Below are 21,191 nucleotides of genomic sequence, written 5' to 3'. Positions count from 1 at the left end.
AAATGGGGTTTATGCAGATGATAGTTGCCTTTCTACCCTTCCCTACTTTTTTCTTTCTTTCTAGAACTCTGATACAATGGTTGGAGCTCCAGCAGCCATCTTGTGGCCATCAAGTAACCTTGAAGATAGAAGCCATGACCTAAGGATAGCAGGACAAAAATAGAGAAGGAAACTGGCTCAGTGATATCACTGAACTATTAAATCAGTCCTGGGCAACTTACCTATAGGTTACATGTTATGTGAGAAAAAAATAAAACCCTTTCTAGTTTAAGCCACTGTTACTTCATGTCTCTGAGACCAGTAGCCAAAAGTAATTCCTGATGCAATGACTCTTTGCTTTAATCTTGCTATTCACCCTCTTCAGAATGACCTTCTTCGCTCTACCTTCCATTTCTCCACCTTTCAAAATACTACTCATTCTTCAATATTTGGAACAAATGCTGACAAATGCTATCTCCTCCTGGATTACTCCTTTCTTCCACAGCTACCCAATACTTTGCTTTTCATCTGCGTAATAGCACTACTGGAGTTCAACAATAGGCCTTGCTGTCTACTAGCCATGAGAATCAGGCACATTATTTAACCTCTCCAAGACTAACTTCCTTCATCTGCAAGATGGGGATGGAGAAAGTTCTGAGTCATATTATTGTTGGAAGAAATCAATGAGATAAAGTACATGAAACAACATAACGCCTGACACATAGAAAGTACTCAGTAAATGATTGTAATTATCATTATTATTGCCATTATTGTTGCGTCTCAGTTAACTGGCTATAGATCTGTCTCCCTAGCACAAAAGTACTTTTAGGGTGGAGCCAGTGTCTCACTGTCCTCTTTAGCACCACAGTACCTACTTTATAGGTTGAATGAATGGATGAGCAAATTAATAAATGACAGTATTGTACAGACCAGCCAACATGACAATGGCCAGGAAGGTGTAATGCACTTTCCAAAGGACTTCCCTTACACAACAGAAAAACTAGAAAGCAAACCTGATGAAGTCAAACAGACATTTTCTTCCCAATTATGGCCCATTCATTTGAAATATTGCTTTGTCTGCTTACCAAGGCTTTCGTCACTTGCAAGCCGGTGGAAGTGGCGACACGCTGGTGCAACCCGAGCAAGCTCATTGTGTGAGAGAAGGGAAAATATACAAATCCATATTTCCTCAGGCAGTAGTAGCCACTGTGAGAAATCAGTATCTCTTTTGTGCTCCTGGAATGGAACAGGAGACAATGGGTAACGAAAAGGTTAGCACAGAGAGGAAAGGTCATACATCTTCAAAACAAAAGAAATTAAATGCATGGCATTTGCACACAGTACATATACTGCACGGAGACTAAGTATCTCTTCTCTTTTCTTTCCTTCTACCTATCTCAGCCTAGCTCATTGATGCACAACACAGAGCCCAGATCCCAAAGTTTGGAAACCAAAATGGAAACCATCAATAGAGAAACCCAACAGAAGACTTATTTGTTTATTTGGCCTTGTCACATGCGGGATCTTAGTTCCCCGACCAGGGATCAAACCTGCGCCCCCTGCAGTGGAAGCGTGAAGTCTTAACCACTGGAGCGCCAGGGAAATCCCCAGACTTCTTAACCCCTCTAGGTTCACTGCCATGCAGGGTCTCATCTGCATTGGCTAACCACAGCGCAGGGTCTTCTATCTGGTCTCTGGCATGGAGCTGTCTACAAATATCACTGGTGGCTGGCAGGGAGGAGCCCTGGCCACGGTTCTGTGGTTCCCTGTTTGACTGCAACCCCACAGCTATGGCCCAGTCCACATCAGGGGGTGCATCCTCAGCTGCGGGTGCTGGAAAGGAGCCTTGAACTGATGAAAGGGTCTGTCACCAGCCTTCCATCCTCTTCCATGGATGACTCCAGTTTCTTGAGAAGTTGTGTTACTATTGAGGTTGGATAAAAATCTAACTCCCAGATGACATTTTATTAGGAAGGTTTTAGACTTCCTCACCTTGGAGATCTCTCATAATATCCCACAAGACTGGGTCTCCATCTGGAACATCTATTCCCAAACTACGTATTCTCCGGAAAGTTGTAATCCAATTTCAACCCAGTACCCTTCTGGCTTTCAGCCTAACTCTAAGAATGATCATATTTCATGTCTTATGGTTGCTCACTCTATAACCTAATATATTCCATGGATAAGGCAGACATGATAAGTTTGTACTCTTGTCTCAATTCTTGAATAAATCTGAGACACTCACCTCCAATCTAGAATCCTACATGTCAATGTAGCAAAAATGTAACACGTCTCTTCTACAGCCTGTCCCTGTGTGTCTCATTCAAATAAACATCAATTTTACCATCAAAAATACTGCAAGCAGCAATTCAAATATTTACTGCAGTCTTTCTAAAAATATCAAAGGAGACCCAATTCCCATAAAATGTCTTCAACTCCTGCTTTCCTGTTTATTTCTCTTTCCAACTTCTCACACTCTGGATTGCCCCCGGGACTGTACTTCTTTCTCTAAGCTCCCCCCAAACTGTCCTCCCTATCCAGTTCACTCCAACCCCCCTGCCTTTATGAATTCATTATCTCCTCCTTTTATTAGTTTTATTCCTTCTGGTATAAAATCTTAGTGACCTATTTGGCTTCCTCCAATTCTGCAGCACTTTTCCCACAATATTCTAATCATCGACACAAATTTCTAGGATTCAAGAAGCCAGAGAGGCTGTAAATAGTCCTGTACTTACAGTTTGTTGTCCCTGCTACATGAAGTATTTGCATCTGAACTATATGAACAATATAAGCCCCATGGGAAACACGCTCTTTAATTACAGTGTGAAAAATACACTGTGTTATTACCCTCTCAGCCTTTCATCTAACTTAGGATTATGGATTTCACAACACTCAATATTTTTATTCTGTGAAGCTGCACTTTTTATCTTGGTGCTTAATGATAGCAACTTTGCATATTAGAGGAACAATGTGCCGAAATAAGAGAACAGACTGCCAGGGTCCCGGGATCCAGGGACAACTTCCCCGGGAGAACGCATGACGCGCCTCAGGCTGGTGCAACGTCCCGCCAGCCTCTGCCGCAGCAGGCTCACCCTGCATCCGCACCCCTCCCTCCCCCCAGCCTGAGTGAGCTAGAGCCCCCGAGTCAGCGGCTCCTTTAACCCAGTCCTGTCTGAGCGGAGAACAGACGCCCTCGGGCAACCTACACGCAGAGGCGGGGCCAAATCCAAAGCTGAGCCCCTGGGAGCTGTGAGAACAAAGAAGAGAAAGGGAAATCTCTCCCAGCAGCCTCAGGAGCAGCGGATTAAATCTCCACAATCAACTTGATGTACCCTGCATCTGTGGAATAACTGAATAGACAACGAATCATCCCAAACTGAGGAGGTGGACTCTGAGAGCAAGATTTATTATTTTTTCCCCTTTTCCTCTTTTTGTGAGTGTGTATGTGTATGCTTCTGTGTGAGATTTTGTCTGTATAGCTTTGCTTCCACCATTTGTCCTAGGGTTCTAACCGTCCGTTTTTTTTTTTTACTTAAAAAAATTTTTTTTTGCTTAAAAATTATTTTTTATTTTAATAACTTTATTTTATCTTACTTTATTTTATCCCCTTTCTTTCTTTCTTCCTTCCTTTCTTTCTTTCTTCTTCCTTCCTCCCTCCCTCGCTCCCTCTCTCTCTTTCTTTCTTTCTCCTTTTTTCCCTTTTATTCTGAGCCCTGTGGATGAAAGGCTCTAGGTGCTGCAGCCAGGAGTCAGTGCTGTGCCTCTGAGGTGGGAGAGACAACTTCAGGACACTGGTCTACAAGAGACCTCCCAGCTCCACGTAATATCAAACGGCGAAAATTTCCCAGAGATCTCCATCTCGACACCAACTCCCAGCTTCACTCAACAACCAGCAAGCTACACTGCTGGACACCCTATGCCAAACAACTAGCAAGACAGGAACACAACCCCACGCATTAGCAGAGAGGCTGCCTAAAATCATAGTAAGTCCACAGACATCCCAAAACACACCACCAGACGTGGACCTGCCCACCAGAAAGACAAGATCCAGCCTCATCTACCAGAACCCAAGCACTAGTCCCCTCCATCAGGAAGCCTACACAACCCACTGAACCAACTTTAGCCACTGGGGACAGACACCAAAAACAACGGGAACTACGAACTTGCAGCCTGCAAAAAGGTGACCCCAAACACAGTAAGATAAGCAAAATGAGAAGACAGAAAAACACACAGCAGATAAAGGAGCAAGATAAAAATGCAACAGACCTAACAAATGAAGAGGAAATAGGCAGTCTACCTGAAAAAGAATTCAGAATAATGATAGTAAAGATGATCCAAAATCTTGGATATAGAATAGAGAAAATGTAAGAAACAACAAGGACCTAGAAGAACTAAAAATGAAACAAGCAACGATGAATGACACAATAAATGAAATTAAAAATACTCTAGAAGGGTTCAATAGCAGAATAACTGAGGTAGAAGAATGGATAAGTGACCTGGAAGATAAAATAGTGGAAATAACTACTGCAGAGCAGAATAAAGAAAAAAGAATGAAAAGAACTGAGGACAGTCTCAGAGACCTCTGGGACAACATTAAACGCATCAACATTCGAATTATAGGGGTTCCAGAAGAAGAAGAGAAAAAGAAAGGGACTGAGAAAACATTTGAAGAGATTATACTTGAAAACTTCCCTAATATGGGAAAGGAAATAGTTAATCAAGTCCAGGAAGCAGAGAGAGTCCCATACAGGATAAATCCAAGGAGAAACATGCCAAGACACGTATTAATCAAACTGTCAAAAATTAAATACAAAGAAAACATATTAAAAGCAGCAAGGGAAAAACAACAAATAACACACAAGGGAATCCCCATAAGGTTAACAGCTGATTTTTCATCAGAAACTGCAAGCCAGAAGGGAATGGCAGGACATATTTAAAGTGATGGAGAAAAACCTGCAACGAAGATTACTCTACCCAGCAAGGATCTCATTCAGATTTGATGGAGAAATTAAAACCTTTACAGACAAGCAAAAGCTGAGAGAGTTCAGCACCACCAAACCAGCTTTACAACAAATGCTAAAGGAACTTCTCTAGGCAAGAAACACAAGAGAAGGAAAAGACCTACAATAAGAAACCCAAAACAATTAAGAAAATGGGAATAGGAACATACATATCAATAATTACCTTAAATGTAAATGGACTAAATGCTCCCACCAAAAGACACAGATTGGCTGAATGGATCAAGACACATATATATGCTGTCTACAAGAGACCCACTTCAGACCTAGGGACACATACAGACTGAAAGTGAGGGGATGGAAACAGATATCCCATGCAAATGGAAAGCAAAAGAAAGCTGGAGTAGCAATTCTCATATCAGACAAAATAGACTTTAAAATAAAGACTATTAGAACAGACAAAGAAGGACACTACATAATGATCAAGGGATCGATCCAAGAAGAAGATATAACAATTGTAAATATTTATGCACCCAACCTAGGAGCACCTCAATACATAATGCAAATACTAACAGCCATAAAAGGGGAAATCGACAGTTACACATTCATAGTAGGGGACTTTAACACCCCACTTTCAGCAATGGACACATCATCCAAAATGAAAATAAATAAGGAAACACAAGCTTTAAATGATACATTAAACAAGATGGACTTAATTGATATTTATAGGACATTCCACCCAAAAACAACAGAATACACATTTTTCTCAAGTGCTCATGGAACATTCTCCAGGATAGATCATATCTTGGGTCACAAATCAAGCCTTGGTAAATTTAAGAAAATTGAAATTGTATCAAGTATCTTTTCCGACCACAATGCTATGAGACTAGTTAAAAATTACAGGAAAAGATCTGTAAAAAATACAAACACATGGAGACAAAACAATACGCTACTTAATAACGAAGTGATCACTGAAGAAATCAAAGAGGAAATCAAAAAATACCTAGAAATAAACGACAATGGAGACACGATGACCCAAAACCTATGGGATGCAGCAAAAGCAGTTCTAAGAGGGAAGTTTATAGCAATACAATCCTACCTTAAGAAACAGGAAACATCTCGAATAAACAAACTAAATTTGCACCTAAAGCAATCAGAGAAAGAAGAACAAAAAACCCACAAAGTTAGCAGACGGAAAGAAATCATAAAAATCAGATCTGAAATAAATGAAAAAGAAATGAAGGAAACGATAGCAAAGATCAATAAACTAAAAGCTGGTTCTTTGAGAAGATAAACAAAATTGATAAACCATTAGCCAGACTCATCAAGAAAAAAAGGGAGAAGACTCAAATCAATCGAATTAGAAATGAAAAAGGAGAAGTAACAAGTGACACTGCAGAAATACAAAAGATCATGAGAGATTACTACAAGCAATTCTATGCCAATAAAATGGACAACCTGGAAGAAATGGACAAATTCTTAGAAATGCACAACCTGCCAAGACTAAATCAGGAAGAAAGAGAAAATATGAACAGACCAATCACAAGCACTGAAATTGAAACTGTGATTAAAAATCTTCCAACAGGGGCTTCCCCGGTGGCGCAGTGGTTAAAAATCTGCCTGCCAATGCAGGGGACACGGGTTTGAGCCCTGGTCTTGGAAGATCCCACATGCCGCGGAGCAACTAAGCCCGTGAGCCACAACTACTGAGCCTGTGCGTCTGGAGCCTGTGATCCACAACGGGAGAGGCCGTGACAGTGAGAGGCCTGCGCACCGCGATGAAGAGTGGCCCCCACTCGCCGCAAATGGAGAAAGCCCTTGCACAGAAGCGAAGACCCAACACAGCCAAAAATAAACAAATAAATTAAAAAAAAAAAAAAATCTTCCAACAAACAAAAGCCCAGGACCAGATGGCTTCACAGGCAAATTCGATCAAACATTTAGAGAAGAGCTAACACCTATCCTTCTCAAACTCTTCCAAAATATAGCAGAGAGAGGAACACTCCCAAACTCATTCTATGAGGCCACCATCACCTGATACCAAAACCAGACAAGGATATCACAAAGAAAGAAAACTACAGGCCAATATCACTGATGAACATAGATGCAAAAATCCTCAACAAAATACTAGCAAACAGAATCCAACGGCACATTAAAAGGATCATACACCATGATCAAGTGGGCTTTATTCCAGGAATGCAAGGATTCTTCAATATATGCAAATCAATCAACGTGATACACCATAGTAACAAATTGAAGGAGAAAAACCATATGATCATCTCAATAGATGCAGAGAAAGCTTTCAACAAAATCCAACACCCATTTATGATAAAAACCCTGCAGAAAGTAGGCATAGAGGGAACTTTCCTCAACATAATAAAGACCATATATGACAAACCCACAGCCAAATCGTCCTCAATGGTGAAAAACTGAAAGCATTTCTACTAAGATCAGGAAGAAGACAAGGTTGCCCACTCTCACCACTCTTACTCAACATAGTTTTGGAAGTTTTAGCCACAGCAATCAGAGAAGAAAAGGAAATAAAAGGAATCCAAATCAGAAAAGAAGAAGTTAAGCTGTCACTGTTTGCAGATGACATTATACTATACATAGAGAATCCTAAAGATGCTACCAGAAAACTACTAGAGCTAATCAATGAATCTGGTAAAGTAGCAGGATACAAAATTAATGCACAGAAATCTCTTGCATTCCTATACACTAAGGATGAAAAATCTGAAAGTGAAATTAAAAAAACACTCCCATTTACCATTGCAACAAAAAGAATAAAATATCTAGGAATAAACCTACCTAAGGAGACAAAAGACCTGTATGCAGAAAATTATAGGACACTGATGAAAGAAATTAAAGATGATACAAATAGATGGAGAGATATACCATGTTCTTGGATTGGAAGAATCAACATTGTGAAAATGACTCTACTACCCAAAGCAATCTACAGATTCAATGCAATCCCTATCAAACTACCACTGGCATTTTTCACAGAACTAGAACAAAAAATTTCACAATTTGTATGGAAACACAAAAGACCCCAAATAGCCAAAGCAATCTTGAGAACGCAAAACGGAGCTGGAGGAATCAGGCTCCCTGACTTCAGACTATACTACAAAGCTACAGTAAACAAGACAGTATGGTACTGGCAGAAAAACAGAAATATAGATCAATGGAACAGGATAGAAAGCCCAGAGATAAACCCACGCACATATGGTCATCTTATCTTTGATAAAGGAGGCAGGAATGTACAGTGGAGAAAGGACAGCCTCTTCAATAAGTGGTGCTGGGAAAACTGGACAGGTACATGTAAAAGTATGAGATTAGAACACTCCCTAACACCATACACAAAAATAAGCTCAAAATGGACTAAAGACCTAAATATAAGGCCAGAAACTATCAAACTCTTAGAGGAAAACACAGGCAGGACACTCTATGACATAAATCACCGCAAGATCCTTTTTGACCCCCCTCCTAGAGATATGGAAATAAAAACAAAAATAAACGAATGGACCTAATGAAACTTCAAAGCTTTTGCACAGCAAAGGAAACCATAAATGAGATCAAAAGACAACCCTCAGAATGCGAGAATATATTTGCAAATGAAGCAACTGACAAAGGATTAATCTCCAAAATTTACAAGCAGCTCATGCAGCTCAATAACAAAAAAACAAACAACCCAATCCAAAAATGGGCAGAAGACCTAAATAGACATTTCTCCAAAGAAGATATACAGACTGCCAACAGACACATGAAAGAATGCTCAACATCATTAATCATTAGGGAAATGGAAATCAAAACTACAATGAGATATCATCTCACACCAGTCAGAATGGCCATCATCAAAAAATCTAGAAACAATAAATTCTGGAGAGGGTGTGGAGAAAAGGGAACACTCTTGCACTGCTCGTCGGAATGTGAATTGGTACAGCCACTATGGAGAACAGTATGGAGGTTCCTTAAAAAACTACAAGTAGAGCTACCATATGACCCAGCAATCCCACTACTGGGCATATACCCTGAGAAAACCATAATTCAAAAAGAGTCATGTACCAAAATGTTCATTGCAGCTCTATTTACAATAGCCCGGACATGGAGACAACCTAAGTGTCCATCATCGGATGAATGGATAAAGAAGATGTGGCACATATATACAATGGAATATTACTCAGCCATAAAAAGAAACGAAATTGAGTTATTTGTAGTGAGGTGGATGGACCTAGAGTCTGTCATACTGTCGGGAGCCACATAGGAAGTGCCTTTGAGTTACAGCACAGACGAGACCCGTAGTGTCAAGCAAAGTTGATGCTATCGGGTACAAATATGGAGAGGCAAAGTTCTCCTCTGCAAAGCTGATGCTGTCAGGTATAAATATGGAAAAGCAAAGCTCTCGTTTGCAGGCGCTCTCTTCTCACAATCTCCTTGCCCAGGGCTGGTGCCTGGGCTTTCCTGCCCACACTGAGGTTGAGGCCTCCTGGTGGCTGGTGCCGTGCAATTGGTCTCTCTTGCCCAGTGCTGTAAGCTGGGCCCTCCCTGGAGGAGAAACCTGGGTTCCCGAAGACATGTGACCAGAGCCGGGGCCCCGCCAGTTGGCGAGGGAATCCCAAGGCAGGTGCTGGGCGTGGAGGCCACGGGGGCATAGGCTACCAAGGTGACAGAGAACTGACCTTCTCTGGGGGCACTGCACCTCGCACACCTCACATCTCCCTGCTTGGCCCCGGAGGATGGCTGGTTAGCCAGAGACGGGTAAGATTCCTCAGGGAAGGAACAACCTAAGACAGGCACAGTCGCAGAGGGGCCATCAGGAGAGAACTTGGGGGCCAACAGAGGTGGGGCACAGACCCTCACCCCCCCAACTTTGCAGGGGCCTGAACCCTCACCCCTTCTGAGGGAGATCTCTTGTCCCCGTGGCTGCTTCGCTTCCCACGCCCAGCTCAGATGGGAACCCAGGTAGCAGACAAGAGACTTGGCCAATGGCAACTGCTCTCCCGCCGCAGCAGGGCTTTGTTTCCCATTTCCTCCGTGGACCACAGCTTTCCTCTGTGTGGTAGCAAGGCTTTGCTCTGTGTGGTTCCCCTTGTCTTCCCCTGCCTTTGCCTAAAGTGATTTTGTAGGATTGCTATTGGGGTTGGAAAAAATGTGTAGTTTTAATGTAAGAGTTTAAGTAAGATTTTAATTTAGGGTAAAAATCAAGAGAAGGATTATAGCTACTTTGGCTTTTTTAATGATTATATTTGAAAGTTTTATTCCCAGGCCAGGGCACTGGACTTGGGGAAATACAATGGTGGGAACATTTCTGCAGCAGCTTTTTATTCTAAAAGAAAAATTACAAGAGTTATGGCCTCCCAGTGAAGTTATAAACATGTTGGGAAATACCTGGGTATGGTGGCGAGTTTTTATGCAGCAGTGAGTTTAATCAATGAATTTATGGTACAATGCCCGCTCCCATGGTTTTTTAGAAGTATAAAAAAATAATGTGTATTGTTTTGATTATTATGGTGGGGTTAGGAAATTTGTAGATGAAATGTTGTATGATTGTTTTTAATTATTAATAGAATAATGTGTTTAAGTTTATGATTTAGTCAAGCAGAATGTGCAGGTACAAGAACACCTTAATCTTCTGAGAAGAATAAAGAAACTGCAGACAAGTTCCTGAAGTTTCTGACGTAGATGTGATCAACATGTACCTAACCACAGAGGATGAAACGGACTTTGACCACAGAAGATGAAAGGGACTCTGGGCGATGGGAAAAATACCTAATTTGTTTTGATTAATTTGCTGATGTAAATCACTTTTGTTTTATGGCTTATGTGGGGGAGATTTTGGCGTGGGAATGAGGATGTTGAATTTGAAAATGAGATTTTTTATAGTATAAATACTTGGAAATCAGAAGAATAAATTTGGCAGATCCTTGCATCCTCTGAGGTGTCTTGTGTTCTGTCCACGCCGACTCCGTCTCCCCTTTCGGTGAAACCTGTTCAGCTGGGGCTGGTCCTCGGCAAGTGGCGCCCGAACAGGGACCTGAAGGGGTAAGTATTATTTTTTTCAGACGGATAGGAGTCTCACCGTAGGGTGCTGCAGACCCCCAGTTAGGAATACTGGTTAGGAAGGTGAGTAAGGCGGTGTCAAGATGGGACACGCTGAGTCCAAAGAGAGGCTCTTATTTATTGATATAGTTAAACATATGATAAATGGAAGAGGAATTAAGGTAACTAGTAAGCAACTAACTCAGTTTTTTCAGTTTGTACAGGAACAATGCCCATGGTTTCCAGAACAGGGAACAGTTAATATAGAAACCTGGCAAAAGGTGGGACAAACTTTGCAAGTATATTACAGTCATTTTGGACCTGAGAAGGTTCCAGTAGATACTTTTACTTTATGGAACCTTATTAGAGAGAGCATTGCTCCTTTGCCTGAAGGTCAAAAGAATCCATATAAAAACCCTGTAGAAGTAATGGATGAATGTACTCCGTTACTTTCTCCAAAAACATCAAAAGAAACTGAGGTTATGGCTGCAGCTTTAAAAGATTGTAACCTCAAGGATGATGATTCAGAGGAGGAAATTGACTCACCTATTGATAATAAGTCTAATTTGTTAAAGAATCCTCCTTTTGATGATGAATTGCCTCCTGCAGATCAGGATGATTTAGATGCTGCTGCATATGATTATGAAAGAAGGAAATATGAACCCTATGGTGCTTTTTCAAAGCAAGAAATTAAGAAAAATAGGCTTAATTTACAGGATAAGCGCCCTTTGGGTCGTTTACCGACCGCCCCACCGGCACCTTTAAGTTCTTCATTTCTCCCTTTAAAGATATTAGGACATTCAACTTTAAATGTTAAGGGCCTACCACCTCCACCGCCTTTAAAGGCTAGGGGCCCACCACCTTCGCCACCTTTTAATAAAAGCCAAGGCAAATATAAAAAGCATAGGAGAATAAAAGGTGACGATGATGATTATGCTTTTGCCGCCTGCTTTCCAGTCATTTATGAGGATGGTTTTGATGATGATGATGTATATTGGGATCCTTTGCCTCTAAAACTTTTAAAAGAACTTAAAAAGGCCTGTGTAGATTATGGACCGTTGGCGCCTTATACTATGACTCTTATAGATGCCTTGGCAAATAGATGGATGACTCCATATGACTGGATTCAGGTTGCAAAGGCCTGTTTATCTGGAGGACAATATTTGCTTTGGAAAACAGAATATGAAGAATGGGTGGCTAAGCAACATGCTTTAAATAAGAAATGGGATAAATTTGATATTACTAAAGATATGTTGTTGGGCCAGGGAGAATATGATACAACCCAACAGCAGATGCATATGGGAAAGGAGGCCTTATGGCAAGTAACTACGTGTGCAGTGAATGCCTGGAAGTCTTTGCCTTTGACTCCAGGAAAAGCCTCCACTTTGACAGATTTAAGACAAAAGCCTGAGGAGCCATATGAGGATTTTGTTTCTCGCTTGCTAACCGAGATAAAAAGAGTGATAACCGATGAGGATGCAGCTAACATGTTGGCAAAACAACTAGCCTTTGAAAATGCCAATCCTGTTTGCCAGAACCTGATTCGCCCTATTAGAAAAACTGGAAGTATTTCAGATTTCATTAAACAATGTTCTGACGTTGGTCCCTCCTATATGCAAGGGATTGCTTTGGCAGCTGCCCTAAAGGGAGAAACACTTCCTCAATGTATGATGAATATGGTTCAAAAAACAAAAAACCCTAAGGGACCAAAAGGAAATAATTGTTTTGCTTGTGGAGGCGCAAATCATTTTAGTAGGGAATGTCCTAATAAAAATATACCTCCAGTAAGTCCTGTTAGAATGATATCTCCTGGTAATGTTGGGGTTCCAAAGACTCCTTGCCAAAGATGTGGGAAAGGAAATCATTGGACTAAATTGTGTAGAAGTAAATATCACAAGGACGGACACATTCTTCCCCCTAATGAGGTTTCTGCAATACCTCAGGCTGGCGCGCAGATGCCAATATTTCCTGCACCTGTTTTTCCAGATGCATCTGCTGGAACTAATTCGGGAAACTTATTTCGGGCCCGACCCCGGGCCCAACAAACAATAGGGGCAATTCACCAGACGCTCAATCCCTTTCTTCCCTCAGGGGAATCGATGAATTGTTCAGGGCCACCCCAGGCAGCGCAGGATTAGACCTCTGTGCCACCTCCGCAACAATATTAACTCCTGACTCTCCAGTTGTAAAAATACCAACTGGGATTAAAGGTCCATTGCCCCCAGGAATAATGGGTTTAATTATTGGTCGGAGTTCAACTTCTTTATCTGGCCTAATAGTGTTGCCTGGAGTTATTGATTCTGATTATACAGGAGAAATTCACATAATGGTGGCTCCCTCTAATAAAACACAACAAATTTATGTAGGACAAAGAATAGCACAGTTGTTATTGTTACCATATTATAAAACAGGAAAGAATGTTGTTCAGGAAGCAAGAAATGAGAAAGGATTTGGCTCCAGCGATATGGTATTTTGGATTCAAGAAATTACCAGAAATAGGCCTTTAAAAACTTTAAAAATTAATGAAAAGAATATTCAGGGACTGTTAGATACAGGTGCAGATTCTTCCTGCATAGCAGGAAAAGATTGGCCTAACGGCTGGCCTACCCGGCATGCTGACAATATGTTAGTAGGTTTAGGAACTGCTCCAGCAGTAGCTAAGAGTACCCAGATTTTAAATTGGGAGAATACTGCCAATAAACAAGCAGGCTCCTTTTGTCCCTATGTAATACCTGGCCTGCCAATGTCCATTTGGGGAAGAGACATACTTATGCAGATGGGAATGCTCTTGTATAGTCCAGATGAGTGGGTCTCCTCACAAATGTTAAAAATGGGATATGACCCAGATAAAGGTCTAGGAAAAAATCACGAGGGAAGATTATATCCTGTGATTGCTGAGCCCAAAAATGATAAACATGGAGTGGGCTATCCAAATTTATAACGGGGGCCATTGTTTTAAAAGCAGCTGACCCTATAGTGTGGCTTTCAGAGGAACCTGTGTGGGTGGAACAATGGCCCCTAACTTCTGAGAAATTAACAGCTGCAGAAGAATTAGTGGAACAGCAATTATTGGCAGGACATATTGAACCCTCTAACAGCCCTTGGAATACTCCTATATTTGTTATAAAGAAAAAATCAGGAAAATGGAGACTATTACAAGATCTTAGAGCAATAAATAAAACCATGGAAACAATGGGGGCTTTACAGCCTGGACTTCCCTCTCCAGTAGCCATCCCTGAAAATTATGCTATTATAGTTATAGATTTGCAAGATTGCTTTTTCACGATCCCCTTACATAAGGAGGACAGAAAAAGATTTGCATTTAGTGTGCCCTCTTTTAATTTTATTAGACCATATCAGAGGTATCAATGGAAAGTTTTACCGCAGGGTATGAAAAATAGCCCTACCTTATGTCAGAAATATGTAGACCAGGCCATATGTAATATAAGACAGAAATATAAAGAAATTTATTTAATACATTATATGGATGATATATTATTGGCCCATAAAGATAAGGCCTACTTACATCAGGCATTACAGGATATGATGGAAGCTTTACAGGAGTATGGATTAAAAGTTGCTCCAGAGAAAATTCAAACTGAACCTCCTTATAATTATTTGGGCAGATTAATACAGGAATTTTCCATTCAGCATATACCTTTTCAGTTAAGAACTGATCATTTGGTTACTTTAAATGATTTTCAAAAGTTTTTAGGAGATATAAATTGGATAAGGCCTTTGTTAAAAATTACTACTGTGGAATTAAAACCTTTGTTTTTGATATTACAAGGAGATTCTAACCCCTTATCCCCTAGAGAGTTAACTGCAGAAGGAAAACTAGCCATAGAAAAAATAGAAAAAGCTTTAAAAAATGTTTTTATTAAAAGATTGGATTATACCAAACCTTGGGATTTAATTGTTTTAAGGACTCCAGTTATTCCTACAGGATTATTATGGCAAAATGGACCACTAGAATGGATACATTGGGCTGCTAGTCCAAAAAAGATTGTTGCCTCATACCCTTTTATGGTTAGTTTGTTAATTATTAAAGGTAGAAAGAGAAGTAGAGAGTTATTTGGAAAAGATATGGATAATATAATTATACCTTATAATAAAGATCAATTAGAGGCCTTGCTGTTGTTAGAAGATTCATTAGGAATAGCCCTGGCCTCATTTAGAGGTCAAATTTTATTTCATTTGCCTAAAAGTGTATTGCTACAGTTTTTTAAGGAACATATGGTGGTTTTTCCTACATATTATAAGATGAAACCTTTGGAAGAGGCCATATTAGTATTTACTGATGGATCCTCCTCAGGGAGGGCAGCCTATATTATTAATAATGAAAAGAAGGTATTAAATACAGAAAATTGCTCAGCACAGCAATCAGAAATTATGGCAGTTATAGAAGTGATGAAATTAACCAGAGATAAAAAAATTAATTTATATACTGATTCCTTATATATAGTTAAATTATTTCCAGCAATAGAAACAGCAGCCTTTCCTGAAAATAAGAGTACAATAATTAAATTGCTTAAGAGATTACAAAAAAGTATATGGGAAAGAACACAGCCTTATTATGTAGGCCACATTAGAGCTCACTCTGGATTGCCAGGGCCTTTAGCAGAAGGCAATGCCTCTGCTGATGCCCTGACTAAAATTTTTATAGTAGATGAAAATAAAGTACAAGAAGCAATAAAATCTCATCAACTACATCATCAAAATGCTAATGCTTTAAGATATCAGTTTAGCCTATCCAGAGAAGCGGCAAGAGAAATAGTAAAAAATTGCTCTGTGTGCCCTACACAAACTAATGTACCTCAGCAAGGAGTAAATCCTCGAGGTTTGCGAGCTAATGATCTGTGGCAAATGGATGTGACTCATGTGCCTAGTTTTGGAAAGCTGTCCTATGTACATGTTTGTGTGGACACCTTCTCACATGTAATTGTAGCCTCAGCTAGGACTGGAGAGGCCTTTAAGGATGTGTGCCAACACTTGATGTTTTGCTTTAGTTATTTGGGAATTCCCCGAAAGTTAAAAACTGATAATGGCCCTGCTTATGTTTCTAAGTCTTTTCAGCAATTATGCCAACAGTTTGGCATAGCCCATAGTACAGGAATTCCTTATAATCCACAAGGGCAAGCTATAATTGAAAGAACCAATCAGGTATTAAAAAATATGATTTATAAATTGCAAAATGGAGATTTAAAATATTTTTCTCCTCATCATTTACTTAATCATTCCATGTTTGTATTAAATTATTTAAATATGAATGGTAAAGAGAAAACTCCTATGATGAGACATTGGGAGATAAATGAAGAAAATGTGAAACCAAAGGTATTATGGAAGGATGTTTTAACAGGAAAATGGAATGGACCAGATACATTATTAACTAGTGGTAGAGGATATGCTCGTATTTTTCCCCAGAATTTTGATTCACCAATTTGGATTCCTGATCGATTAATTAGACACCCTGAGGTGGGGAATTTATTAAAGCGTCTTTCAGAAAAGAAAATCTACTGCCGAGATGGCGGAACCGCAGTCACAGAAAGTGGGTCCTCCGATGACACAGCTGTCGCTTGAATCATCTTGCGATAAGGAGGTACAAACTTCTCCAAAAATTTTGGAGAAGAAGTTTCGTTCACGAAAAAGAAAGTATACTGCCTCCACCGTTGAAGCGGCTCCAATTACATGGGGAGCAATTAAAAAGCTTTGTCTGAATGCTGAAAATGCTATGAATGCTCAAGGAGTGCCTTTGACGACTGCTAATTTTTTTGTGGCTATGCTTAGCTTGCTTTCGGTTCAGGTAAGTGCCAACGGTACGTACTGGGCTTATTTTCCAGATCCTCCTATTTTACATACATGTACTTGGAAAGATTCTAATATTCCAGTAACTTCCTCATTTCCTGAATTAACCGATGGTAGTCGAGGAGTACAGGGCTATAAACAATTTGTAGTTAATTTTAATTATTCATTTACAGGTCAGACTGATTTTCCTCCAATATGCTTTTTTCTTGATTCAGGGTTAATAGGAAATAGTCAAATAAAAAATGGGTGTTTGTCAGTAGTTGATGCAGGATTTTTGACAGATTCCCCTAAAAGGCCCCCTAAAGAGCCAAAAGGAAGAGATAAAACCACAAGATATTTATGGTCATTGTTAGGGAAAGTTGTAGGACAAAATCAAGTTTTTGTTAATAAATCTTTGCCTAAAGTTGTTCATCCTTTTAAATATGATGATTGTGATGAGGCTGTAGGGGAAGCTACAAATGAATGGATTTGGATAAATATTAAAACTGGATATCCTTCATGGATATATTGTATGTATAATAAAGAAAATAAAATATTTATTCCTGGAACTGAATATTATATTTCAGATTGGAGTAGTAATTTTCCTGAAGGAGATTATAGAACATATTTAAAGTTAGGCTTGCTATACCCATGGAATGATACCTATATTCCCCGTCCATTAAAGATAAATAGATGGAATAGTCATGGATGGGTGGCTCCTATTTATACTTTTGTTTATGAAAATAAAACCTATTATCAATCTCAGTTATGGAGATTGCCCTTAACCACTCGTAAAATAACTCTAATTAGAGCTACTACCCATGTGGAAGAGTATTATGTTCAAACCTGTGTGTTATCTCCATATTCCTTATTGCTTTCTAATGATAGTAAAAAGTTACAAATTATGCAGTATAATATGAGATTTTATATTACCTGTCAGCAATGCATACTGACCACTTGCATTGTTCCTGAGATGAATGTGTCAACCATAATGGTGTTAAAAAGACCAGCTTATATTATGCTGCCAATAGCGCTTAATGAATCTTGGTATACAGATATAGGGGCAGAAATTATAAGACAGGTTGGAGAGCTCATACGGCCAAAAAGATTTGTAGCTACTTTGATTTTGGGAATTTCCGCCTTAATAGGAATATTAAGCTCTTTTACTGTTGCAACATATGCTTTAGTGAAGGAAGTGCAAACAGCACAATATGCTAATGATTTATCAAAGAATATATCCTTGGCTTTAGCAACCCAGGAAGCAATAGATAGAAAGTTAGAAACTAAAGTTGATGCCCTTGAAGAAGCAGTTTTACATATTGGTCAAGAACTTACCGCTTTAAAAATTCGCTTATCTTTAACATGCCATAAAAAATATTTTTGGATATGTGTTACTCCCTTAAAAGTAAATCATTCTGAATATTCCTGGGAAAAAATTCAGATACATATTTTAAATATATGGAATTCTAGTGATCTAGGAATTGATTTGGAACATTTACATAAACAAATTCATGATATTGCAGCCTCTCAATATGATATGAATCCCTCTAAAGCTGCTGCAGAATTTTTACAAAATTTACAAAGTTATTTTAAAAATAATTCCTTTATGCATATTTTAATAAATTATGGGGCTGCCGGAGTGGTTATAATTTTGCTTCTTATTTCTTTTCCAGTCATTATCCGATTAATTCAAACTGCCCTTCAAAGTGTATACAGAACCAAAGTGGAATTACATACTGCCTTTTTAAAAAATAAAAAAGGGGGAGATGTCGGGAGCCACATAGGAAGTGCCTTTGAGTTACAGCACAGACGAGACCCGTAGTGTCAAGCAAAGTTGATGCTATCGGGTACAAATATGGAGAGGCAAAGTTCTCCTCTGCAAAGCTGATGCTGTCAGGTATAAATATGGAAAAGCAAAGCTCTCGTTTGCAGGCGCTCTCTTCTCACAATCTCCTTGCCCAGGGCTGGTGCCTGGGCTTTCCTGCCCACACTGAGGTTGAGGCCTCCTGGTGGCTGGTGCCGTGCAATTGGTCTCTCTTGCCCAGTGCTGTAAGCTGGGCCCTCCCTGGAGGAGAAACCTGGGTTCCCGAAGACATGTGACCAGAGCCGGGGCCCCGCCAGTTGGCGAGGGAATCCCAAGGCAGGTGCTGGGCGTGGAGGCCACGGGGGCATAGGCTACCAAGGTGACAGAGAACTGACCTTCTCTGGGGGCACTGCACCTCGCACACCTCACATCTCCCTGCTTGGCCCCGGAGGATGGCTGGTTAGCCAGAGACGGGTAAGATTCCTCAGGGAAGGAACAACCTAAGACAGGCACAGTCGCAGAGGGGCCATCAGGAGAGAACTTGGGGGCCAACAGAGGTGGGGCACAGACCCTCACCCCCCCAACTTTGCAGGGGCCTGAACCCTCACCCCTTCTGAGGGAGATCTCTTGTCCCCGTGGCTGCTTCGCTTCCCACGCCCAGCTCAGATGGGAACCCAGGTAGCAGACAAGAGACTTGGCCAATGGCAACTGCTCTCCCGCCGCAGCAGGGCTTTGTTTCCCATTTCCTCCGTGGACCACAGCTTTCCTCTGTGTGGTAGCAAGGCTTTGCTCTGTGTGGTTCCCCTTGTCTTCCCCTGCCTTTGCCTAAAGTGATTTTGTAGGATTGCTATTGGGGTTGGAAAAAATGTGTAGTTTTAATGTAAGAGTTTAAGTAAGATTTTAATTTAGGGTAAAAATCAAGAGAAGGATTATAGCTACTTTGGCTTTTTTAATGATTATATTTGAAAGTTTTATTCCCAGGCCAGGGCACTGGACTTGGGGAAATACAATGGTGGGAACATTTCTGCAGCAGCTTTTTATTCTAAAAGAAAAATTACAAGAGTTATGGCCTCCCAGTGAAGTTATAAACATGTTGGGAAATACCTGGGTATGGTGGCGAGTTTTTATGCAGCAGTGAGTTTAATCAATGAATTTATGGTACAATGCCCGCTCCCATGGTTTTTTAGAAGTATAAAAAAATAATGTGTATTGTTTTGATTATTATGGTGGGGTTAGGAAATTTGTAGATGAAATGTTGTATGATTGTTTTTAATTATTAATAGAATAATGTGTTTAAGTTTATGATTTAGTCAAGCAGAATGTGCAGGTACAAGAACACCTTAATCTTCTGAGAAGAATAAAGAAACTGCAGACAAGTTCCTGAAGTTTCTGACGTAGATGTGATCAACATGTACCTAACCACAGAGGATGAAACGGACTTTGACCACAGAAGATGAAAGGGACTCTGGGCGATGGGAAAAATACCTAATTTGTTTTGATTAATTTGCTGATGTAAATCACTTTTGTTTTATGGCTTATGTGGGGGAGATTTTGGCGTGGGAATGAGGATGTTGAATTTGAAAATGAGATTTTTTATAGTATAAATACTTGGAAATCAGAAGAATAAATTTGGCAGATCCTTGCATCCTCTGAGGTGTCTTGTGTTCTGTCCACGCCGACTCCGTCTCCCCTTTCGGTGAAACCTGTTCAGCTGGGGCTGGTCCTCGGCATCATACAGAGTGAAGTAAGTCCGAAAGAGAAAGACAAATACCGTATGCTAACACATATATATGGAATCTAAGGAAAAAAAACGTCATGAAAACCTAGGGGTAAGACGGGAATAAAGAGACAGACCTACTAGAGAATGGACTTGGGGATATGGGGAGGGGGAGGGGTGAGCTGTGATGGGGTGAGAGAGTGGCATGGACATGTATTCACTACCAAACGTAAAATAGATAGCTAGTGGGAAGCAGCCGCATAGCACAGGGAGATCAGCTCGGTGCTTTGTGACCACCTAGAGGGGTGGGATGGGGAGGGTGGGAGGGAGGGAGACACAAGAGGGAAGAGATATGGGAACATATGTATATGTATAACTGATTCACTTTGTTATACAGCAGAAACTAACACACCATTGTAAAGCAATTATACTCCAATAAAGGTGTAAAAAAAAAAGAGAGAACTGGAACACCTGGAGAAGGCATGGCTGTTTGCCAAAGTTCCCATCTGCATTAAATCATTTGTTAATACACATAATTACCCATGATCCACTTTAAAGGCATTTTCACTCCAAATGCCACAAGTCTGCTAAAGCAGTGATTGTTGGGAAAGCCTCTGAAATCCTCACCTGGCTTTAGGAAAAACCATAATTCAGGGACTCATCAGCTTCTCCCATCCACCAAATTCCATGCCCATCTGATCACCAAATGACTTTCTTACTCAAGCAAGGTTTTTCCCACTTGGAAACACTGGGATTCTTCAAAATGAAAAAAACACTGAGACTAGCAGGTTGATTATTCACACATTACATGGCCTGGGTACTTCATTTTCTTTCTCCACATATTGAGGCACATTCTTGCCAAGGAATTTTTCAACAGATTGTAGAAGAAGAAAAGAAATATGGCTCATGAGAC

General features: G+C 40.2%; 1 protein-coding gene across 1 annotated transcript in view; it reads right to left on the bottom strand.

Annotated features, from left to right (window-relative positions):
- LOC117199234 (uncharacterized) overlaps positions 1 to 21,191 on the bottom strand; it is a 120,209-nt gene that overhangs the window by 75,170 nt on the left and 23,848 nt on the right. Inside the window, exon 4 of the mRNA XM_049710795.1 lies at positions 1,065 to 1,215. Within this exon, the coding sequence (XP_049566752.1) occupies positions 1,065 to 1,215 (151 nt within the window). The remainder of the gene's footprint in view (positions 1 to 1,064; positions 1,216 to 21,191) is intronic.

This window comes from Orcinus orca, chromosome 6 (genome assembly GCF_937001465.1).
Source record: "Orcinus orca chromosome 6, mOrcOrc1.1, whole genome shotgun sequence".
Lineage (NCBI taxonomy): Eukaryota > Metazoa > Chordata > Mammalia > Artiodactyla > Delphinidae > Orcinus > Orcinus orca.
The sequence above is the reverse complement of the archived record's forward strand: the minus strand, read 5'-3'. Positions and strand labels throughout refer to the sequence as shown.